This window comes from Balaenoptera borealis, assembly GCF_965194805.1.
Source record: "Balaenoptera borealis genome assembly, chromosome: 16".
Classification (NCBI taxonomy): Eukaryota; Metazoa; Chordata; class Mammalia; order Artiodactyla; family Balaenopteridae; genus Balaenoptera; species Balaenoptera borealis.
In genome coordinates, this window is record NC_138872.1 from 12,546,875 (window position 1) to 12,568,075 (window position 21,201).

Below are 21,201 nucleotides of genomic sequence, written 5' to 3' on the forward strand. Positions count from 1 at the left end.
TTTCCCACTTAGAGAAGTTCCTTTAGCATTTGTTGTAGAGTTGGTTTGGTGGTGCTGAATTCTCTTAGCTTTTGTCTGTAAAGCTTTTGATTTCTCCGTCGAATCTGAATAAGATGCTTGCCGGGTAGAGTAATCTTGGTTGTAGGTTCTTCCCTTTCATCACTTTAAATATGTCTTGCCACTCCCTTCTGGCTTGTAGAGTTTCTGCTGAGAAATCAGCTGTTAACCTTATAGGAGTTCCCTTGTATGTTATTTGTCGTTTTACCTTTGCTGCTTTCAATAATTTTTCTTTGTCTTTAATTTTTGCCATTTTGATTACTACGTGTCTCGGTGTGTTTCTGCTTGGGTTTATCCTGTATGGGACTCTCTGCGCTTCCTGGACTTGGGTGGCTATTTCCTTTTCTGTGTTAGGGAAGTTTTCGACTATAATGTCTTCAAATATTTTCTCGGGTCCTTTCTCTCTCTCTTCTCCTTCTGGGACCCCTATAATGTGAATGTTCTTGCCTTTAATGTTGTCCCAGAGGTCTCTCAGGCTGTCTTCATTTCTTTTCATTCTTTTTTCTTTATTCTGTTCCACAGCAGTGAATTCCACCATTCTGTCTTCCAGGTCACCTATCCGTTCTTCTGCCTTAGTTATTCTGCTATTGATTCCTTCTAGTGTATTTTTCATTTCATTGCGTTGTTCATCTCTGTCTGTTTGTTCTTTAATTCTTCTAGGTCTTTGTTAAACATTTCTTGCCATCTTCTCGATATTTGCCTCCATTCTTTTTCCGAGGTCCTGGATCATCTTCACTATCATTATTCTGAATTCTTTTTCTGGAAGGTTGCCTATCTTCACTTCATTCAGTTGTTTTTCTGGGGTTTCTTCTTGTTCCTTCATCTGGTACAGAACCCTCTGCCTTTTCATCTTGTCTATATTTCTGTGAATGTGGTTTTTCTTCCACAGGCTGCAGGTTTGTAGTTCTTCTTGTTTCTGCTGTCTGACCTCTGGTGGATGAGGCTATCTAAGAGGCTTGTGCAAGTTTCCTGATGGGAGGGACTGGTGGTAGGTAGAGCTGGCTGTTGCTCTGGTGGGCAGAGCTCAGTAAAACTTTAATCCACTTGTCTGCTGATGGGTGGGGCTGGGTTCCCTCCTTGTTGGTTCTTTGGCCTGAGGCAACCCAACACTGTAGCCTACCCGGGCTCTTTGGTGGGGCTAATGGCGGACTCTGGGAGGGCTCACACCAAGGAGTACTTCCCAGAGCTTCTGCTGCCAGTGTCCTTGTCCTCACGGTGAGACACAGCCACCCCCCCGCCTCTGCAGGAGACCCTCCAACACCAGCAGGTAGGTGTGGTTCAGTCTCCTATGGGGTCACTGCTCAATCCCCTGGGTCGTGATGTGCACAGTACTTTGTGTGTGCCCTCCAAGAGTGGGGTCTCTGTTTCCCCCAGTCCTGTTGAAGTCCTGCAATCAAATCCCGCTAGCCTTCAAAGTCTGATTCTCTAGGAATTCCTCCTCCCGTTGCCAGACCCCCAGGTTGGGAAGCCTGACATGGGGCTCAGAACCTTCACTCCAGTGGGTGGACTTCTGTGGCATAAGTGTTCTCCAGTTTGTGAGTCACCCACCCAGCAGTTATGGGATTTGATTTTATTGTGATTGCGCCCCTCCTACCGTCTCATTGTGGCTTCTCCTTTGTCTTTGGATGTGGGGTATCTTTTTTGGTGAGTTCCAGTGTCTTCCTGTCGATGATTTTTCAGCAGTTAGTTGTGATTCCGGTGCTCTCGCAAGAGAGAGTGAGAGCATGTCCTTCTACTCCGCCACCTTGAACCAATCTGGGTCACACAGTTCTTGACCCTGTGCGAGGCTGCTTTGGCAGTGGCTCTTTCTCTGAACTCTCTCAGCACCCAGCTCCCCGGTAAGGATGCATGATGTACTTCTACTAGGTGCAGTTGTATGATCTACCCTTCTGGAAAAGGTTACACACAGATCTTAGTGTGATTTACTTAGAGACAATAGGTGTGAATCAAAGTATGCTCATTTTATTTGCTTCCGCCAAACAGGAGAAGAAAAAACGAATCGTGTGGTTAGTGTTAGGAGACCTTTTTAGACCCCCAGCAGGGATTTGACTAAGGGTCTTCCAGAATAATGCACATACCTGTTTTTCTTCATGATATGCTCAAAGGGCCTCAGAAAATCTTTCTGGAAACGGAAGTTGGCTAATTCTCCCTTCTCAAGAAACTTCATGGAGAGCTGCCTTAATGAGTCAACAGCAAAGATAGCCACATCCTCATTGGGGTTACAGCCAACCTGAGCAGGAACAGGAGGTGAGGTGAAATAGGCACAGTGGAACAACTGTGGATATGGGGTTCTGGACCTCAAACATGGACAGCCTGCCTTCAAAACAAATGCTCTGGGAAAACACACCTCAAGAGGAAGAAAAAGGTATTTCTTGGCATGAGCTGGACAGTTTTAAGTTTAATGATGAAACACATTTAATTAAACATGCTTTCAAAATATGCTCACTTTGTGTCTCTGTGTCACATTTTGATAATTCTTGGGATATTTCAAACTTTTTCATTATTATTATATCTGCTTTGGTGATCTGTGATCAGTGTTCTTTGATGTTACTATTTTCAAAAAGATTACAACCTACTGAAGGCTCAGCTGATGGTTCATGTTTTTTAGCAATAAACTATTTTAAAATTAAGGTATGTACTTTTTTTGGTTGTTGCACACTTAATAGACTACAGTATGGTATAAACATAACTTTTTTATGCGCTGGGAAACCAAAAATTTCACGTGACTTGCTTTACTGCGATATTTGCTTTATTTCTTTGGTCTGGAACTGAACTCGCCATATCTCTGAGGTCGGCCTGTATACCGAATGGATAAAAAATAATTAGCTTTGGGGAGGGTCTGGTTGAGGGGTGCTGATGGTCAAAGGTGTTCTTAGTTGTAATTTTTTTTAAGTGTTCGTGTAATGTTGATGTAATTAGAGACTAATAAGAATATTATTCCCCGGCTAAAAATCCCTGGCTGCTTCAGGAATGCACACCACGCTTACTATGCAGCTTTGCACACCCCAGGACATATTTGTGCCCTAGTTTAGAAGAAGAGAAACATGTGACTGTCCCAGTGACTGTCCCAGTGACTGTCCTAGAATCCTGAGAGCTCTACTCGGCCACTTACTTCTTCAAACCCACAGGATTTTCATGTGCTCCGGCTCCCAGGGGGAAGCGGAACATCCTTCTGAGGTGGTGGAAAGAATGATGAACCCTAGAGTGAGCAACTGAGTTTTCCACAACTTTGTGCTTAACAGCACTGATGAGATGGAATGGACATTTGTAATGAGGTTGACAACCACGACATGTCTAATGACTACCCGCCAGCCTAGATCCGAAGCTTGTCATAGGCTTGGACAAGAATACCAGGTGCAGTCATGGTAATGGTTCACATTTTTTCTCTCAAACAAGTTTATATCAGTGATGTCCACTAAGAATTTATTTACCCAGAATAGTGGGAAAGATGGTTGCTGAGCTGACTGATTACTTTAGATGACAGTGTTACCACTCACTCAACAAACAGTTACTCTGGGGCACCTGCAGGCTCTCATGGCCACCTCCCTGAGGGTTCAGAAAGGTCACCTCCAGAGAGGCCTGACACACTGCACTGCCTGACCCTTTACCATCAGTTATTTCATCATAAAATCCAAGTGAGCTTCAGGAGGGCAGGGACCTCATCTGTCTACTACCTGGTACAAGGCACTCGGACAGTTTGTTAAACAGATGGTGTGCTGAGAGGTACCTTACTTAGAGCTGATAAGGAAGCAAAGTAAACAAAGAGCTCTGATTAGCTGATGGACCAAGTTAGAAGCAAGACTACATGTGACAATGCCTCATTTCAGTGGGGTTCCCCAGCTGCCCAGAAAAGCCAACAGTACCCAACTCTTCCCAGTTCACATTTAGTGACATCACACTGCTAACCTTCCATCGATCATGGGGTGATGTTTTAACCACAGAAATCAGCAGATGCTACAAATCATTCACCAGCGCTCTACTGCTTGTTCTATATCCCAATGACAGATTACTTCTTCTTATGATTTTCTCCTATTCAATATAGAGAGGGCAATTCTCTTTTGGATAAACTGTCTTTTATTAACACTATTTTTAAGCATCTCTATTACAACTCTTTATCTCCAGGCCTGAGAAAATTTTTTTGAAATCATGAAATGTGTTTTGGTAGCAAACAGTGTTGTTAAGCTATTAGTTTTCCCCTAAAAAGCAAATGACATTACAGATACAGACATTCATATACATAAAATATATTCTAATTTCATTTGTTCAATTTACATGTGCACGTGCCTATGTGTATATAACGAAACCTCGAGTGGAGAAAAATCTGGTTTTCTCTCCATAGTTTTCAGTTTTAGAACACAGTAGTCTCTGGCTTGTTGCTGATTTAAATAAATGTTAGTTTCCTCAACAAAGGTTTTAGAAGAGTGGTGGCAAAGGAAGCCAGAATACAAGAAGTAGTGACATTTAGAGTGAAACTATTGATACATAGAACATAACTTAATCTTTGGTCATTCAGAAGGTGCTTCAGGATTTTGCAATGCTTTCAAACACCAAGGTCTGTCCAGTGACTATAATGATTTTTGTGGTGTGAGCCTGTCTCCTATATATGGGATATTAAAGTATTTTAGATACAAATGGATTTTTAATTCATTCTCCATGAGCTCTATCAATATGTAGGTATGCTACGAGCTGTTCTCCACTCCACAGGGAAAGTGAATTATACGCACCTACACACTCAATCACTTCTGTTTTGAAGTTAGTTGCCTGCCTTTTTTTTGGACATTGATGGAGTGGGGCTTTTGAATTTGAAGAGTTACCTTATTGAAGTGATCTCCAATCACATGCCATATTCGGGACCACTGTAGTCGGATCCGATTCATGTTGTAGTAAGATATCTCCACAATCTTCTGCAAGCTGAACATGCGGGGGTGGTGGGGGGAAGCCAGCTCATCCATGGACACGGCACACAGCCAGCGGACAAAGTCAACTACAGGCCAGACCCAACAACACACGCGAGGCCTCGTTAGTAATGGTCAGACAGTTATGATAGGAGGCTTCTGTAGTTGTCACAGGTGAGTCAAATACATACCTATTGCATTTCCATCCAGTCGGGTAGAGCCAGTAAAAATTCTAGGAAGAAAATTCCAGATATAATAAAATAAAAATTAGACTTGGAAGCTGCAGCTTCAATTTCAAACACTCAGAAAAGACAGAAAGGAAACATTTCAGGTCTGGCACTTCCACTAACATAAACAATGAGGCATTAGAGGAATAGAACTGGTCAGTGAGCTGAGTTGAGAGCTGAAATGCTTATACTGATAGGAAGAGAAAGTGACACATCAAAAGGATGGGGGAGAGTCAAGATATGATAGCATGGAATGTCACGACAGTGGGAATGGCAGACTGAGGACCTTTAAAAAGCTGCTCCTCCATAAGAGCAACCAAGAAAACTGGCAAAAATTCAACAAAACCAACTTTTTCAGACCTGAACTCTGGAAACTACCAAAGGCTTGTAAAAATGTTCCTTCAAGAATAATGGCTGAATCTTTAGACAGCATAGAGTTGGATCATGTTTATTTTAATCCATCCTGCCAATCTCACTTTAGATTCAAAGACACAAATAGGTTGAAAGTAAAAGTATGAAAGAAGACACAGCATGCAAACAGTAACCAAAAGAGAACAAGAGTAGCTGCACTGATATCAGACAATGTAGACTTAACACTAAAATCATTACTAAAGACAAAGAACATTTTATAATGATAAAAAGTTTAATCTGTCAAGAAAACCTAACAATTATAAACATATATGCATCTAACAACAGAGCCCCAAAATCATGAGGCAAAAAACACAGAATTAAACAGGAGAAATAGACAATTCAACAATGTCCAGAATCGGCAAACCTACACAAGCAGAAAGTATATCAGTGGTTACAGGAACGGCGGGAGAGGAAATGGGGAGCGACTGCAATAAATGCAGGGCTTCGTTATGGGGGTGATGAAAATGCTCTGAAATTAGATAGTGGTGATGGTTGCACAACTCTGAATATACTAAAAACCACTGAATTGTACACTTTAAAAAGAGTAAATCTTATGGTGTATGAATTATATCTCAACTTAAAACAACGAAACAGCACACAAAAAGGTGCTGGGCAAGTTACTATTGCGCACTATCTGGCTAAGGCAGAAAAACAGGAAAGAAATGTGCGGTTAATGGTACAACAAACATTTTATTGTATTAGCCTAAACCTAAGGGGAAAAGTAGGGAAAACTCATCAAAAGTACATTACAGACAATACCTCTGTTGGAGAGAAGCAGAAAAGCAACAAGAGCGAGGTGATCAAAATATGTTGATTAAGAGTTTAAAATACTAGGAAAATTGTTCTGAGAGCAATACAAATTATGTCATAAATTCTATACTGCTATCATTTCAGAATTATCTATATTTAATGTACGTGATTAATCAATGGTAATTTTCAGAGGTTTGTTGATTTTAAGAAAATTCCTATTTTAAGCCCTCATATATAATGAATATCTTCAAATGGGAATACCTGTATTTCTCCTGGATGTTTAGGTCAAGTTTTAAGTGAACAGAAACAGTGGGAAGGTTTTGAGGAAAAAGAAATGGAAATGTCAACTTGGCCAACTCTCACTCACGGGTAGGCTTTAAATCCGAAACTCTTCTTGAAATTTTTTAAAAAGTAATTTCTACACTAAGGAAACAAGGTGATTTAAAACACTAGCACCAGGAAAAACTCTTGTTTTTGACATAATTTGGTCACAGTTATAATTTTAAAAAAGGTTATGATACAATTCAAGATCAAAATCCAAACGAATGTGAAGGTAATTAGTAGCTGCGGATCATGTGTGCCACTTTTAATCTTTCCTAGTTTGAGTAATCTAGAACTGACAACACTTACAACAGTCAAACAAATTAGTGATCATTCATACCCAGTAAATATACAGAAGATGCCAAGCCACTGGGTAGTCCAGCTTCACTGGAGAAGAAAATCATTACCTGTCTACAGCTACGACCACACTCTGTGAGCTGGTCTCACCGACCGATTCCTGGAAGCTGGCCATCTGTCTTTTGTCCACTCCACCACTCACCAAATTACCTGAAACACAATGCACAAAATCAATGGTGTTTCCAAAACAGTGAAGTATTTAGAACAAAGTATCCTGTGATATCCAATATGCACAGACAAGAAACATTAGTGAGAATGGTTTGCAGGCAAAACAAACAAACAACCCCCCAATGATGACAGAATAAAATTAAACTCAGGTTTTGGCATTTGGCATTCAGATTACATTCTTATTAGAGGCTCCCTGGCTTGTACCATTCATCTCCCTTTCTTAAGCGTCTTTTACATTTTTATAGTATTAAATGTCTCTTTTTAGGAAAACAAATTCAAATTGATCAATACTAACTCAGAGCTCCTAGAACACATAATGGTTTCCACAAGCAGAAGGTCTGGAGAGCTCTCTAGGATTTCACTCCAGTCACCCTCATATACACCCCAAGAAGTAGGTGCTATTACCCCTCCCCCATTTTCAGAGTCTGTGCTTTTATACTGTACTACTGTATGTGGAACCTAGGAAGCCTGCTCTCTGCATCAAATGGCCTGGGTTTGAAACTTACCTCTGCCACTTCCTCATAATGTTCACCTTGTTCAAGTCACTTCACCCTCTTTACCTCACTTTCCTCATTTACAAAATGGGGATGATAACAGCCCCAATTTCACTGAGTTGTTACAAGGTTTAAATGAATTAAAATATATAAACTGAGTGCTTAGAATGTGGCCTGGCACGTTTGTTTACCCTTTTTACTATTATTATTGTTATATCACGGACAAGAGAGTCTCTCAGTTCACTGTATCGCCAGAAATAATTCTACTTTGATAAGAACATCAGTTAACAAAAGATGAACATGGAAGAGAGGTTGAATCTACCTTTGAAAATCTAGAGATACACACACCCACTCCTCGAATACCAGATGGCTTTCCCTCCAACATACTTATATGTATAGAAAGAAAAGTAATGCACCCTGCTGATGTTGATAAAATAGGCATTTACTCGACAGTTTAATCACAATTTAGAGAGCTGAGGCAGCACTTCCGCTTCCATCAACAAACATACTGTCAGCTGACACGTAAGGAAGAGACGATCTACGGGACAGTCCTGATGAGACGAGAAGGGTTTCATGCCGGTTAACTGGTGAGTCCGTGACGGCTGGCTGGGGGGCCTGGTATCTTACCGAGGCCAAGGCCCATGAACTCTTCTCCCGACAACGTGTGGCCCTTCAGGCTCCCTTCTCTTTCACGCCCGGACCCAGACAGGTAGCGCGTCTTCACACCGGTTCCTATCAGCTGAGCGAGCTCCAGCTGGCTGATGCATTTCAAGATCTGATGAAAAGAAGGTGCGAAGAGATGAGTTCCCATTTCATTGGCTGAAAAGGGCACTATCATCTTAAATTAGCCATTAGAGAGTTCTCTGAAACAAGCAGCTTTTCAGGTGAGAATAAAATCTGAGGGTCTCAGACTGGCTTCCCTAGTTCCAGCTAGGCAACCCTCTGAGTGTGGGTCTGGAAGACAGATTTCACTATTTTTTTTTTTAACTATTAAAAAGGGAAAGAGAAAACGAGCAAAAGAAAAACTGGTACAGTAGAGTTATGCTACACAGATGTTTAGTTATGCAACTTTAATAAGTGCTCAATAAAGAAAGAAAAAGCACTTGATTGGAGCAGGGGATTCCATCCACCATGCCACTCAGTAAGTGCACCATCTAGTCTGACTCAGCCACCCCCTATCTCCCTTCCACTCGACCCCTCAGATATACAACACACTAGCCTCCCCAGCCTCCCTGCTGCTCCTTTACCTCGACACGTCTAGTCCTACCCCAGAGCCTTTGCACTCGCTGTTCCTTATGCTTCAACGTGTTCCTTATGCTCCTCCCCATGGCTCACCCCTTAGATTCCCAGCTCAGACATGTGTTCCTCAGACAGACCTCCCTCGACCGCCCCGAGATCACACACCCTCCCCTGGCCACGCATATTTTTTTTTCCTTAGCACGTACTACTTTTTGGCATTATGCCAGGTATTTGTTTGTTCTCTGTCTTAAGAGCCAACAGGGCATTAACTCTGTCTTAGTCACTGCTGAATCCCCAGTGCTTAAAATAGTTGGTGATTATTATTTGGTTAATCAAATAGATGAGAATGTGCCCTGGAATGGTGTGCAGTAGGAGAAAAGACTATCTCCCAGCCCTACGGGGTGGTTCAGGTGCTTGACAACGCGTCCCTTCGCACGGGCTGTCTCCCACCTGGAGCTTACCCTGAGAAACAGAGATTGGTTTCAACTTCTACTGGAGCAGAAACTGGCTGCTTAAAACTTACTGAGGGATGGCGGCATGTAGATCTCCAGGTAAACCCTTCCTAAGGAATTTCCATGGGGACTTCTGACTAAAGCTGAGTTTTGCTTTTCATGGTGACCTTACAATCCAATCCCAGAGTATGGGACTCCACTATACCACTGAGCACTGCTGAGTATTTTCACTTATAAACTGCTTTCCCCTTGACTGAGAAAGGTACTTAATTCAGCCAGAGAGAGCCAACGCCTGACTGTTCCACATGGCATGATACTGTTAAATTACTACTAGTAAACTGCTAGTGTCCTCCCTTTTCCAGAAGCTGGAATCTCAAGTATGTCAATAACACTTGTGGCCGAGGACTTACTGATTCCAACCTGATTTCTCAAGGTTTCTGCATATCGAATAGGTGGTTGATTCATTTTTAACATTTCCAGATGCTGCTATATACTTGGCAACTGGCAGGAACCCCACCTTCACCATATCTCTCAGGTTAAAGAAAAAAGAAAGTTGTAGGAGAGAAAGCAGCTATTTATTGATTCACTAGGTATCATGACTCCTCAGAAAACAGGAAATTATTTCTTAAAAAATCACACAACTCAAAACAACACCACTGCCCCCCTCATCTTTTCTAATATGGAATACTCCAGAGTGGTGACAGAGAAAGGGAACATTCGGTGAAAAGGGACTGAGGCATGTGCCATGATGATGATGACCATGACGACCGTGACCGCTAATATCTACTGAGTTCTTACTACTTGCCAAATGCAGTTGCAGTTGTAAGCCCTTTTCCACATGTTAACCCCCTTTTTCTCTCAGAACAACCCTATGAAGATTGTAGAGAGGAGGAAGATGAGGCTCAAAGACTAAGCAAATTGCCATGTCATACAGGCAGGAAAAGGGTGATACCCAGACTGGATGCCAGCCGTCTGGCTCTAGGCCTTCCCCCTGAACCACATGACCCCCATGGCAGGAGGAGGCTGATAGCAATTTTCTTTCTAGGTCACCACAGTCCCCACCACTCTCCATGCCCTCACCTCTACTCTTTCAGTTTTCTCTCTACAACAAAAAGTAATACGTACAGACAGTAGAGAAATTAGAAAACTTCAGGAAAAAAAGAAAATAAATCGCCTCTATAATGCTATCACACAGATAGGATGTTAACATTCCTGTTTATCTTTTCAAATCCATTTTCTGTGTACGTTTGGCACGAGGGACAAAGCCTCACAATGTTTATAACGATTTTTTCATTTAATATACTGTGATCACCTTCCCACAGTGTTACAGTGTTTAATAACATCTTTACCTTTTTCTCTGAAGTCTCTTTTAATCCACAGGCCCGCCCCCGCCTCGTCCCCAACCATCTACTATTTTCCATGCAATGTATTTGTTGAAGAACCTGGTCACTGGCTCTGAGGCTCTGTCACATCCTAGAGTTTGCACGCTGCATTCTCATGATACCATTTACCGTGCTCCTCTGTCCCCTACATTTCCTTTAAACTGACAGTGGAGGCTTGAATTGACTCAGGTTGGAGTTTTGGGCAAAAACATTTCTTAGGAGGTATTATGTGCTTCCATCAGGGAGCATGTCATGTCCGGCTGTCTCTCCCTTCAGCAACGTTATTTTATTTTGTTTGGTTTGGTTTTATTTCTTTATTTTTTTAAGATTTTTTTTTTGATGTGGATCATTTTTAAAGTCTTTATTGAATTTGTTACAATATTGCTTCTGTTTTATGTTCTGGATTTTTGGCCACAAGGCATGTGGGATCTTAGCTCCCTGACCAGGGATCGAAGCTGCACCCCCTGCATTGGAAGGCACAGTCTCAACCACTGGGCCGCCGGGGAAGTCCCTCAGCAACATCATTTTTAATGGCCACACAGAATTCTAAGGAGTGGTGCAGCACACTTTTTTAAAAAAAGAGCAATCTCTCATTGTTGGGACATCTAGGCTGTTTCTAACTTAATTTTTCCCTTCAACAACTAAAATTTCGATAAACGACCCTTCAAACACCGGTTTGTGCACATGGATAATTATATCCTTACGTGAAACTCTTAGAATATGGTTTAGTTAAATAAAAACGTGAAACCACTGGCAATTTCCCTAATGGCTCATTGTAGATGCTGACCATCTCTTTTCTGATACACTTAGGAGAAATCGGGCTCCTTGGCTTTGTCTTAAACCTACTCCCTGGTGGTAAGAGCTCTCAGGAGGTACATAAGGACTTGGGAAAAGTGGGAAGAAAGCTGCCACAACAGAAGTGCTCTCCGTGTGGACACTGGCCACCGGGGACAGGAGCACCTTGTGAGGTGGCACATCTGAGGCATTTCACCCACCATGCCCCAGGGAGTCTGACTTTTCTGATACATGATGTATTTGAGGAATGAGACAAAACCCAGTTAAAGTTAGGCTTGACTTCAAGAAAAATGGAATCGACCAAAGAGAGACTGGCTCTGAATCAAAGGAAAGCTGGGACTCATCCTCACTAAGAAAAGGCAAACACCAGGCTTTCAAAGAAACACACACCTCGTGCCAGGAATTCCCGAGGTAGTTGCCGTCCGTGTGAGCCACCGTGATGAGTGTCTTTATGGTGTCGATGTTCTTCTGCTTCATCTCTGTGATGCTGGAGCTGGCCGTCAGCAGGGAGAAGCGCGCAAGGGCCTGAACGTAGGCATCTCGTTCCAGCTGTAAGGGAAGCCGAGAGGGAACGCTGAGATCCCGCCCTGAGCAAGACCGTTTTCACACTGAAGGGACTGAGCACTGGATCCTCTGCCGCCTCCTGTACGCACGTCGACAGGCTTCACGTACATGAACACACCAGTTACTCCACGCTGCTATCCTCCCGCTACCTGAACAGCCCATCTCATGTTTGAGAACTAGTCTCTCCCTTGCAGCTGACCTCAGACCAATGTTCACGTTCCATTCCCTTCGGAGGGAGTAGGGGAGGAATCTGCCGAATGCTAAGGTTGTCACATAAATGCTAATTTCTACAACAATCCTGCAAGGTAGGTCTGTTTTCTCAAGTTTACAACTGAGGAAATAAAGGGTGTCTTAGGGGGAAGCTAGCTAGACCAATGCTAGAGAAGCAGCGGAGCTGAGGTCTGAAACCCAGATTGTCTGATGTCAAAGCCCGGGGTCTTGGTACAAAAAAAAATGTCTAACTGTAAGATAAATGGGAACAGAAGACTGAGTTTTTCAACATAAATGGGTACCAATTCTTAGTGATTTAGAAAATGATACATGGGACTGACAACTTCCTGATTTCCTAACATTTTGAGAATTGTATTTTGCTTATTTGCTTATTTGAATTTTTCAAGATTCAAAAGATTTACAGACATATTCATTGTGCACTGAACTATTTATTTCCCCCAGAGAAGACCTGGAAATAAGGGAAATTAAAATAATAAGCTGATTTTAAAAGGAAAAACAATATTTTAAGCACCAGGGCAGGCAGTTAGCCAGATGGACAGGAACGCTGTTTTGTCAAATCCAATTAAGTAGCTTGGACCCCACCTACCTTCAAAGAATGTTTTAATCCAAATCTCCAATTTTTTCCCCTAATGAGGCTGTTGCCAGCACAAATCTGTGGGCGTCCTCTCGGTGGGCATGAGTACGGAGTTTGCTGAGATGTTTTTGGTTAACTGGAAATGTCTGATAGTTTCTAAATTTTGCCAAATCTGAAAGAACACGGCCCACCAGTATCTCTGGAGCTGTGCTTATACCCACCTGCATTCCAAAGATGCAGGCAATCCGGATTGCACATCGGATACCTTCCAGACACAGGGAGGCCACTTCCGTGTCGTCACAGTTCTGCAGTCCGATGCTGTAGGCTGCCAACAGTGGCGTCCACACCAGCTACCAAGGAAAGAAGGTTTCAATAACGTCTAGAATCTCAGTGTGCAAGAGCACTTAGAGGCCACACTGTTAGTTATGAGCACAGCCAGGATGCCAAGTTCACTGCTACTTTGATTCATTCACAAAGTAAAATAATTCCTCCTAAACTGTGGTCAAAGCTGTCACTATAGATATGCCATTTACTAAACGTACAGTTCTAAAGGAAGGATGGCAAACATGCGGCTAGTGTGCCACCGCCATACCTATCTGTGCTCGTGGCAGACATCACTGATCAGTCAGAGATCCCACTCCCTGCTGAGTCTAATCAGGGCTCAAGAATCCTTTACACAGTGCAGCAGGCATCCATCACTAATCAGAGGCCGGCATGCAAGGTGAAATCTATAAGCAACTTGTGTTCTATGAACTTTGTTTATTGAAAGGTTCCTAATTCAAATTATTTAGACTTTACTTTTCCTCCAAGTTTCTTGTGAATTCCCTGAAAATAAAAGCTCACAAAAATCTAGAATTGATCAGTTAACAGGATATTAACAGTTACTATAAAAACATCTTAGAGAAAAACATGAGTGCTATGTATTTAGAAAGTGTACCTTTTCTAGACATTTAAAAAACAGAGACCTTAGGATATTGTCTTTTACTTCTACCTAATTTCATCTGATAAACTAACCCTGAGGCTACTGAGATGAGATGTCACAATAAAACTGTCTCTTATGCCTGAATAATTATTAATTCATTCAATCCCCTCAGCAGCCCTGTAGCACTCTGTATTTGTCTCCATTTCACAGACGGTGAACAGAGAGAGGCTGAATAACCTCACCATGGTCACAGAGCGACAAAGTGGCAAAAGCAGGGTTTAAGCCAGACGTTCTGACGGTAGAGCCCATGCTGACGTAGCCCTAGCACCATCACAGGGCTTCTAGGAAGGACTTGCTTTACTTGCTGTCCAGAAAGACACACCCAGGCTTGGCCTTTTCCTCTCCTCAATCTCTTCACCATTATAAACTCGCTGGTGAGCTTCTGGCTGGTCAGCTCTAGAATCAGGCTTAGCTGTGTCCTAACTTCTCAGGATACTCACTTTGAACATTGGCCGGACGTGGTCCAGGTGAGTGGCACTCGTAAACGGGGCTTTGGCGTGGCTCACAGCCTCCATCAGGGCTTTGGCTGTTTTAGCCATTTGCTCCATCTCCAAATTGTATAGTAGCCGTCGCTGCTTTTCACTAGCGACACCTACAAAGAAATAAGAGAATAATAGCAGCTAACATTCACTGAGTGCTTGCTATGTGCCAGGCTCTGTTTCAAAAGATTTACAACAATTAACTCACAAACGCTCATGAGGACCACTACACGAGTCTGTTACAAGTATTATTGCCATTTTACTGATGGGAAATGAGGCACAAAGACATTAAGTGACTTGCCCAGGGTCACACAACTAATAAGCAGTAGAGCTGGGACTTGAATCCAGGCAGCATGGCTCTAGAGCCCGTGCTCTAAACCAGCGGCCCCCAACCTTTTTGGCACCAGGGACGGGTTTCGTGGAAGACAATTTTTCCACGGACCTGAGGGGAGGGGATGATTTCGGATGACTCAAGCGCATTACATTTATTGTGCACTTTATTATTATTACATTGTAATACATAATGAAATAATTATACAACTCACCATAATGCTGACAGGAGGCGGAGCTCAGGCGGTAATGCGAGCAATGAGGAGCAGCTGTAAATACAGATGAAGCTTCACTCGCTCGCCCGCTGCTCACCTCCTGCTGTGCGGCCCGGTTCCTAACAGGCTGCGGACCGGTACCAGTCAGTGGCCCGGGGGTTGGGGAGCCCTGCTCTAAACATACACACTGCTGCCTCTCAAATAAAGAAACTGATAGTTTCACAGGGGTGTTAACGCAGAGAATTCTAATCAAGATTGGCACAGTCACCACTGGTATTACAGCAGAGTTTTAAGGAACATCTCTGGGGAATAATTTAGCTCTCAGATTATTTTAAATTCCCTCTTGTAACTAATTACAAATCTAGCAAGAAGATAAGTGATATTACGAAAGTGCCAACATAATCATCATAACTAATTTAATCACATTTCTTATTCAGATAGCTAGATATGCAACTTAAATCTATCACCAGGGAACTTAATCATGCATTCTGATACACTCGAAAATTGGAATTAATAGAAATAATTTGCCATTAGACCTTACTCTGCTTAGTAGATTTGGTTGCAATCGTGTGTTCTTTTGTTTCTTTCATCGCAATTTTCTTGCCTTCTATCTCTTCATAGATGCTTGAGAGATATTCTTCAGGCAGATCTTTACTATCATTGATACCCCGATTCATTTTAATATACTGCTCTTTTGTCATTTTATTTTTTACCTGAAATTTAAAAAAATTAAGAACCCATTTAGAAGACAGTCAATGGCCCAAATAAAGCTCCTTATTTAGCCACTATAGTATATGTATCATTAAAATATTTTACCTGAGGGCTGTGCAAGTCTGTAGTTAGCATAATAATTGAATATGCTAGGACATATGCAGTGTCAGCACTAGCAAACAGAGTCTGCCTGAAAAAAAAAAAAAAAAAAGATTCCAGATGTGAGAACATACACAGAGCCGAGGCTGGAAGGGTACAGTGCTCAAGGAGATGTGCTTCTCTCAGAGCAGGCCAGCTGCTCTTTGGGATGCTTTCATCATCACTGAATGATAACTAATGATCCAGAGTGTAGAAAAAGCTAGTTAAGAATACGTGTCAGATTTAGACTTCTTTGAATAAAGCAGTTTCAAGTCGATTTTTTTTTAACATCTTTATTGGAGTATAATTGCTTTACAATGGTGTGTTAGTTTCTGCTTTATAACAAAGTGAATCAGTTATACATATACATATGTTCCCATATCTCTTCCCTCTTGCATCTCCCTCCCTCCCACCCTCCCTATCCCACCCCTCTAGGTGGTCACAAAGCACCGAGCTGATCTCCCTGTGCTATGCCGCTGCTTCCCACTAGCTATCTATTTTACATTTGGTAGTGTATATATGTCAATGTCACTCTCTCACCCTGTCCCATCTTACCCCTCCCCCTCACCATATCCTCAAGTCCATTCTCTAGTAGGTCTGTGTCTTTATTCCCGTCTTGCCACTAGGTTCTTCATGACCTTTTTTTTTTCCCTTAGATTCCATATATATGTGTTAGCATACTGTATTTGTTTTTCTCTTTCTGACTTACTTCACTCTGTATGACAGACTCTAACTCCATCCACCTCACTACAAATACCTCCATTTCATTTCTTGTTATGGCTGAGTAATATTCCATTGTATATATGTGCCACATCTTCTTTATCCATTCATCTGATGATGGACACTTAGGTTGCTTCCATGTCCTGGCTATTGTAAATAGAGCTGCAATGAACATTTTGGTACATGACTCTTTTTGAATTATGGTTTTCTCGGGGTATATGCCCAGTAGCGGGATTGCTGGGTGGTATGGTAGTTCTATTTTTAGTTTTTTAAGGAACCTCCATACTGTTCTCCATAGTGGCTGTATCAATTTACATTCCCACCAACAGTGCAGGAGTGTTCCCTTTTCTCCACACCCTCTCCAGCACTTATTGTTTCTAGATTTTTTGATGATGGCCATTCTGACCGGTGTGAGATGATATCTCATTGTAGTTTTGATTTGCATTTCTCTAATGATTAATGATGTTGAGCATTCTTTCATGTGTCTGTTGGCAATCTGTATATCTTCTTTGGAGAAATGTCTATTTAGGTCTTCTGCCCATTTTCGGATCGGGTTGTTTGTTTTTCTGTTATTGAGGTGCATGAGCTGCTTGTAAATCTTGGAGATTAATCCTTTGTCAGTTGCTTCATTTGCAAATATTTTCTCCCATTCTGAGGGCTGTCTTTTGGTCTTGTTTATGGTTTCCTTTGCTGTGCAAAAGCTTTTAAGTTTCATTAGGTCCCATTTGTTTATTTGTGTTTTTATTTCCATTTCTCTAGGAGCTGGGTCAAAAAGGATCTTGCTGTGATTTATGTCATAGAGTGTTCTGCCTATGTTTTCCTCTAAGAGTTTGATAGTGTCTGGCCTTACATTTAGGTCTTTAATCCATTTTGAGTTTATTTTTGTGTATGGTGTCAGGGAGTGTTCTAATTTCATACTTTTACATGTACCTGTCCAGTTTTCCCAGCACCACTTATTGAAGAGGCTGTCTTTTCTCCACTGTATATGCTTGCCTCCTTTATCAAAGATAAGGTGACCATAGGTGCGTGGGTTTATCTCTGGGCTTTCTATCCTGTTCCATTGATCTATGTTTCTGTTTTTGTGCCAGTACCAAACTGTCTTGATTACTGTAGCTTTGTAATATAGTCTGAAGTCAGGGAGCCTGATTCCTCCAGCTCCATTTTTCGTTCTCAAGATCACTTTGGCTATTCACGGTCTTTTGTGTTTCCATACAAATTGTGAAATTTTTTGTTCTAGTTCTGTGAAAAATGCCAGTGGTAGTTTGACAGGGATTGCACTGAATCTGTAGATTGCTTTGGGTAGTAGAGTCATTTTCACAATGTTGATTCTTCCAATCCAATCCTTAAGGAGCCTCCAGGGCCAGGGACGAGGGTGAGGCAAGCGAGGCCCCCCTACTCCCAGGTGCCGACCCTACAGCACATGACTCTGAGCGAGGCCCTTTACAGTCTGCACCTTTAGTGCTTCGCTTGCCTCACCTTGGTCCTGTTCCTGAGAATATCTACTGTGTGCTAGGCACCAGGTGGAAAGATGACTAAAACTCCTGTCCAGTTATTAGCCATTTAAAGTTTACATTATAAACTATAATATTTAACAGCAGAAATACAAAGAAAAATATTTATGTTGCTTTAATAAACAATATGCTGGTGAAGGCTGACTTTCTTTGCCTCAGGCAAGAGAAGAAAGACAAATGCTTGGGGATGCACAGCCTTGTAATACATGAGGCTAAAGAAAAACTTGTCTATCCAAACTGCCCCCAACAGGAGAAGGAGAAGTTCTGAAGAACACAGTAAAAGGTCTACATTCTAACGTGACATTTAATTGGGTCACGTATTTACCGACTAGGGGACACAGACCAAGGTCTCTAGGTCCACATAAGAGATATGTTTAAAGTAAATAACATCTAATTGTGTCTTCACAGAAAATTCTAATACCTATTTGGTTAAAATGACCAGAGGCTGCCTTTGCTGACCAGGTCATCTCATGGGGACAGCTTGCTGTGCACTTGGAGGATTGGGACCAATTAATATGAAAACCAAGCTGACTTAAGAGGCAAAACTGTTCTCAAAATGTTCCCACTGAAAATTTTCCACTTCACGTTCACAGTATATTCAGACATTCTTAACTTCATGTTCAGAGGAAAGAGCATGAGCTTTTCTGAGTCAGACAAATTCATATTCAATCTCTGCTACTTTCTAGCTGATTAATTTCTGGATAGGTTGCTCACTATCTCAGAGCCTGTTTCCTCACCTATAAAACAGGGATACTACCTCCCAGGCTTACCGTTAATTAGATGAAATGCATGTAAAACTCACGGCATGGCTGGCACACAGGAGGTGTTTAATAAAGGTTAGCTCTCCTTTCAATTTCCATTTCCTACACAAAAATGAACTACCTATCAAAAAAGGTCCCAAGGGACTTCCCTGGTGGTGCAGTGGTTAAAAATCCACCTGCCAATGCAGGGGACATGGGTTCAAGCCCTGGTCTGGGAAAGATCCCACATGCCGCAGAGCAAATGAGCCCGTGCGCCACAACTATGGAGCCTGTGCTCTAGAGCCTGTGACCCACAACTAGTGAGCCCACGTGCCACAACTAATGAAGCCCACGCGCCTAGAGCCCGTGTTTCGCAACAAGAGAAGCCTCCACAATGAGAAGCCCGAGCACCGCAACGAAGAGTAGCCCCCACTCGTCGCAACTAGAGAAAGCCCGCGCACAGCAACGAAGACCCAACGCAGCCAAAAATAAATAAAATAAAATAATAATTAAAAAAACTGAACTGTAGGGAAAATAAACTATTTTAAAAATAAAAGAATTAAAAAAAATGTTTTTAATTAAAAAAATAATAATAGTTTAAAAAAAGGCCCCAAGATGAAATCATGTACGCAGGTAGGGTTTTATTAGTTACAGAGACATTTCAGTAATCTGTTCATCAGTATGTAATCAAAGAAAAACGAAAATTCTTCAGATCTACCCCATATATTAAGTCAGGGAGCTGTTCTTGATTAGGGAAGAGATGCCTGAGTGCCTCTTCTCAACCCACAGAACTGCTCTTTTGTCATAATTAAGAGCGTGGGCTCTAGCTGTGTAGTCTTGGGCAAGTTACTTAGCCTCTCTGGTCCTCAACCTCCTGTAGAGGGGACATGAATGGTCGAGGTGAGGTCTTACGTGAGACACAGTGAACAGAAACTTTAATAGCCTGGCGCGGATTAAACCCCAACCACGCTAAGACTGGTGCTCTGAGGAAGGCAAAAAGAGAGCGCAGAAGGGACTTAAACACGGTGCTCACCCCTGGTTGCACTCTATGTATCTTGCAGCAAACTTCTCCATTAACCGATCAATCTTCTGAGCTTCCCCAGGTAGGCGGAAACCTTCTAGAAACGTCCGCAGGGCTGAGACAAACTCCTTTTCACAGAAGTCAAGTTGGTCCACATAGGCATACATCACCTCCTTGTTGAACTTCATGCTTTCTCCCAGAAAATCACCTACTTGGGTCTGAAACATACACACTCACTCATACCTACAAATTGTCAAATATTAACACCCAGTGAAAGACACTTCAGTCAAAGGCGGGGCGGGGGCCCCGAATGCCCCGGCTCTAAACACCCAGAATGGGCTGAACTGCTAGAAAAGTTAGGCAACTCCCTGAGCCTGCCCACCCACCCAACCATTCCAGGTTCAGAGTGTCCCGCCACGAAGGAAGCGGGGGAGGCACAGGAGACTGAAAAGTGGAGGAATGATGGGGCACACTCAGGAGGGAGGTGAGCTGCCAACGAGCACCCAGAACAATTTCTAGCAGCCAAGGGACACTTTTAGCTCTGACACTGTCCCACCAAATACACTACCACCTGTCAGGAGGCTGGTTTATTCCCTTTAAAGCACTTTTTGCAACACTGGCCAAAGGGATAAACAGGACTGCTGTAAGCAGGGGTGTGGACAACAGCACTGCACTCAGGGTCGGCCAGTCTCTAGGTTAAAGCCAGTAAGGTCTCAGAATCACACGAAAGAACCCACATGCTCGTACCCAGCCCCCAGTCTTACAGAATCGAGGCGCTCCTCCTGGTGCAGAAATTGGGCAATGTCTTCAACTGACGTTCCCAGCATGCCCTGCTCCTGGAGATACTGGATCCCTCTCTTGGGTTTCTTGTTGAACCTTTTCCAAGAGATGGGACACAGGTTGCTTATTTCAAACTCTGGAGGATAGAAAAAAGCTAGCATTTGAGGCAAATTACAGTAACACCATGAACTGTGTGTCCTGGTAGTTTTTCTCAATTCCACTTTTAATTTTTGACCTAGCTTTAACAGAATCTGCTGGTTGTCACCCAATATCCATTCTCCTCTTCTCCAACACTAATAAAACCTAGATGTTTAGCTGGGCACACAACTATCTGGGATAAGAACTACATTTCCCTGCCTCCCTTAGACAAAGTACGGCCGTGTGATAAAGTTCCGGCCAGTAAGAGATGAGCAGAAGTGGTGTGGGTACTTCTAGGAAGGATCCTTAAACAAAGCTGACTTGGCAGGGAGGTATACATTTTTTGCTCTTTCCCCTTCTTCCCCAGAATATATGTGTGTGATGACTGGAGCTCCAGCAGTCCTCTTAAACCATGAGGCAACACTGAAGATGAAAACTGTATTCAAGATGGTGAAGCAGAAAGATAAAAGGAGCCTGGGTCTCTGACGTCCATAAGAGCCACTGCAACTGTCCTAGCCT

At 42.5% G+C, this 21,201-nt stretch overlaps 1 protein-coding gene across 4 annotated transcripts in view; it reads right to left on the bottom strand.

Moving 5' to 3' along the window:
* The window catches only part of ARFGEF2 (ARF guanine nucleotide exchange factor 2), a 100,904-nt gene that overhangs the window by 30,650 nt on the left and 49,053 nt on the right, over positions 1–21,201 (bottom strand). For 3 of the 4 annotated variants that reach the window (XM_082362784.1, XM_082362786.1, XM_082362787.1), the window contains exons 15-27: positions 20,529–20,640; positions 19,777–19,982; positions 15,740–15,824; positions 15,465–15,636; positions 14,924–14,977; positions 14,340–14,491; positions 13,139–13,267; positions 11,939–12,097; positions 8,308–8,455; positions 7,069–7,168; positions 5,144–5,184; positions 4,872–5,041; positions 2,136–2,287 (exon numbers count right to left, since the gene is read on the bottom strand). In XM_082362784.1, coding sequence (XP_082218910.1) covers positions 2,136–2,287; positions 4,872–5,041; positions 5,144–5,184; positions 7,069–7,168; positions 8,308–8,455; positions 11,939–12,097; positions 13,139–13,267; positions 14,340–14,491; positions 14,924–14,977; positions 15,465–15,636; positions 15,740–15,824; positions 19,777–19,982; positions 20,529–20,640 — 1,680 coding nt within the window. The remainder of the gene's footprint in view (positions 1–2,135; positions 2,288–4,871; positions 5,042–5,143; positions 5,185–7,068; positions 7,169–8,307; positions 8,456–11,938; positions 12,098–13,138; positions 13,268–14,339; positions 14,492–14,923; positions 14,978–15,464; positions 15,637–15,739; positions 15,825–19,776; positions 19,983–20,528; positions 20,641–21,201) is intronic. The other variant, XM_082362785.1, reaches the window with a different exon arrangement.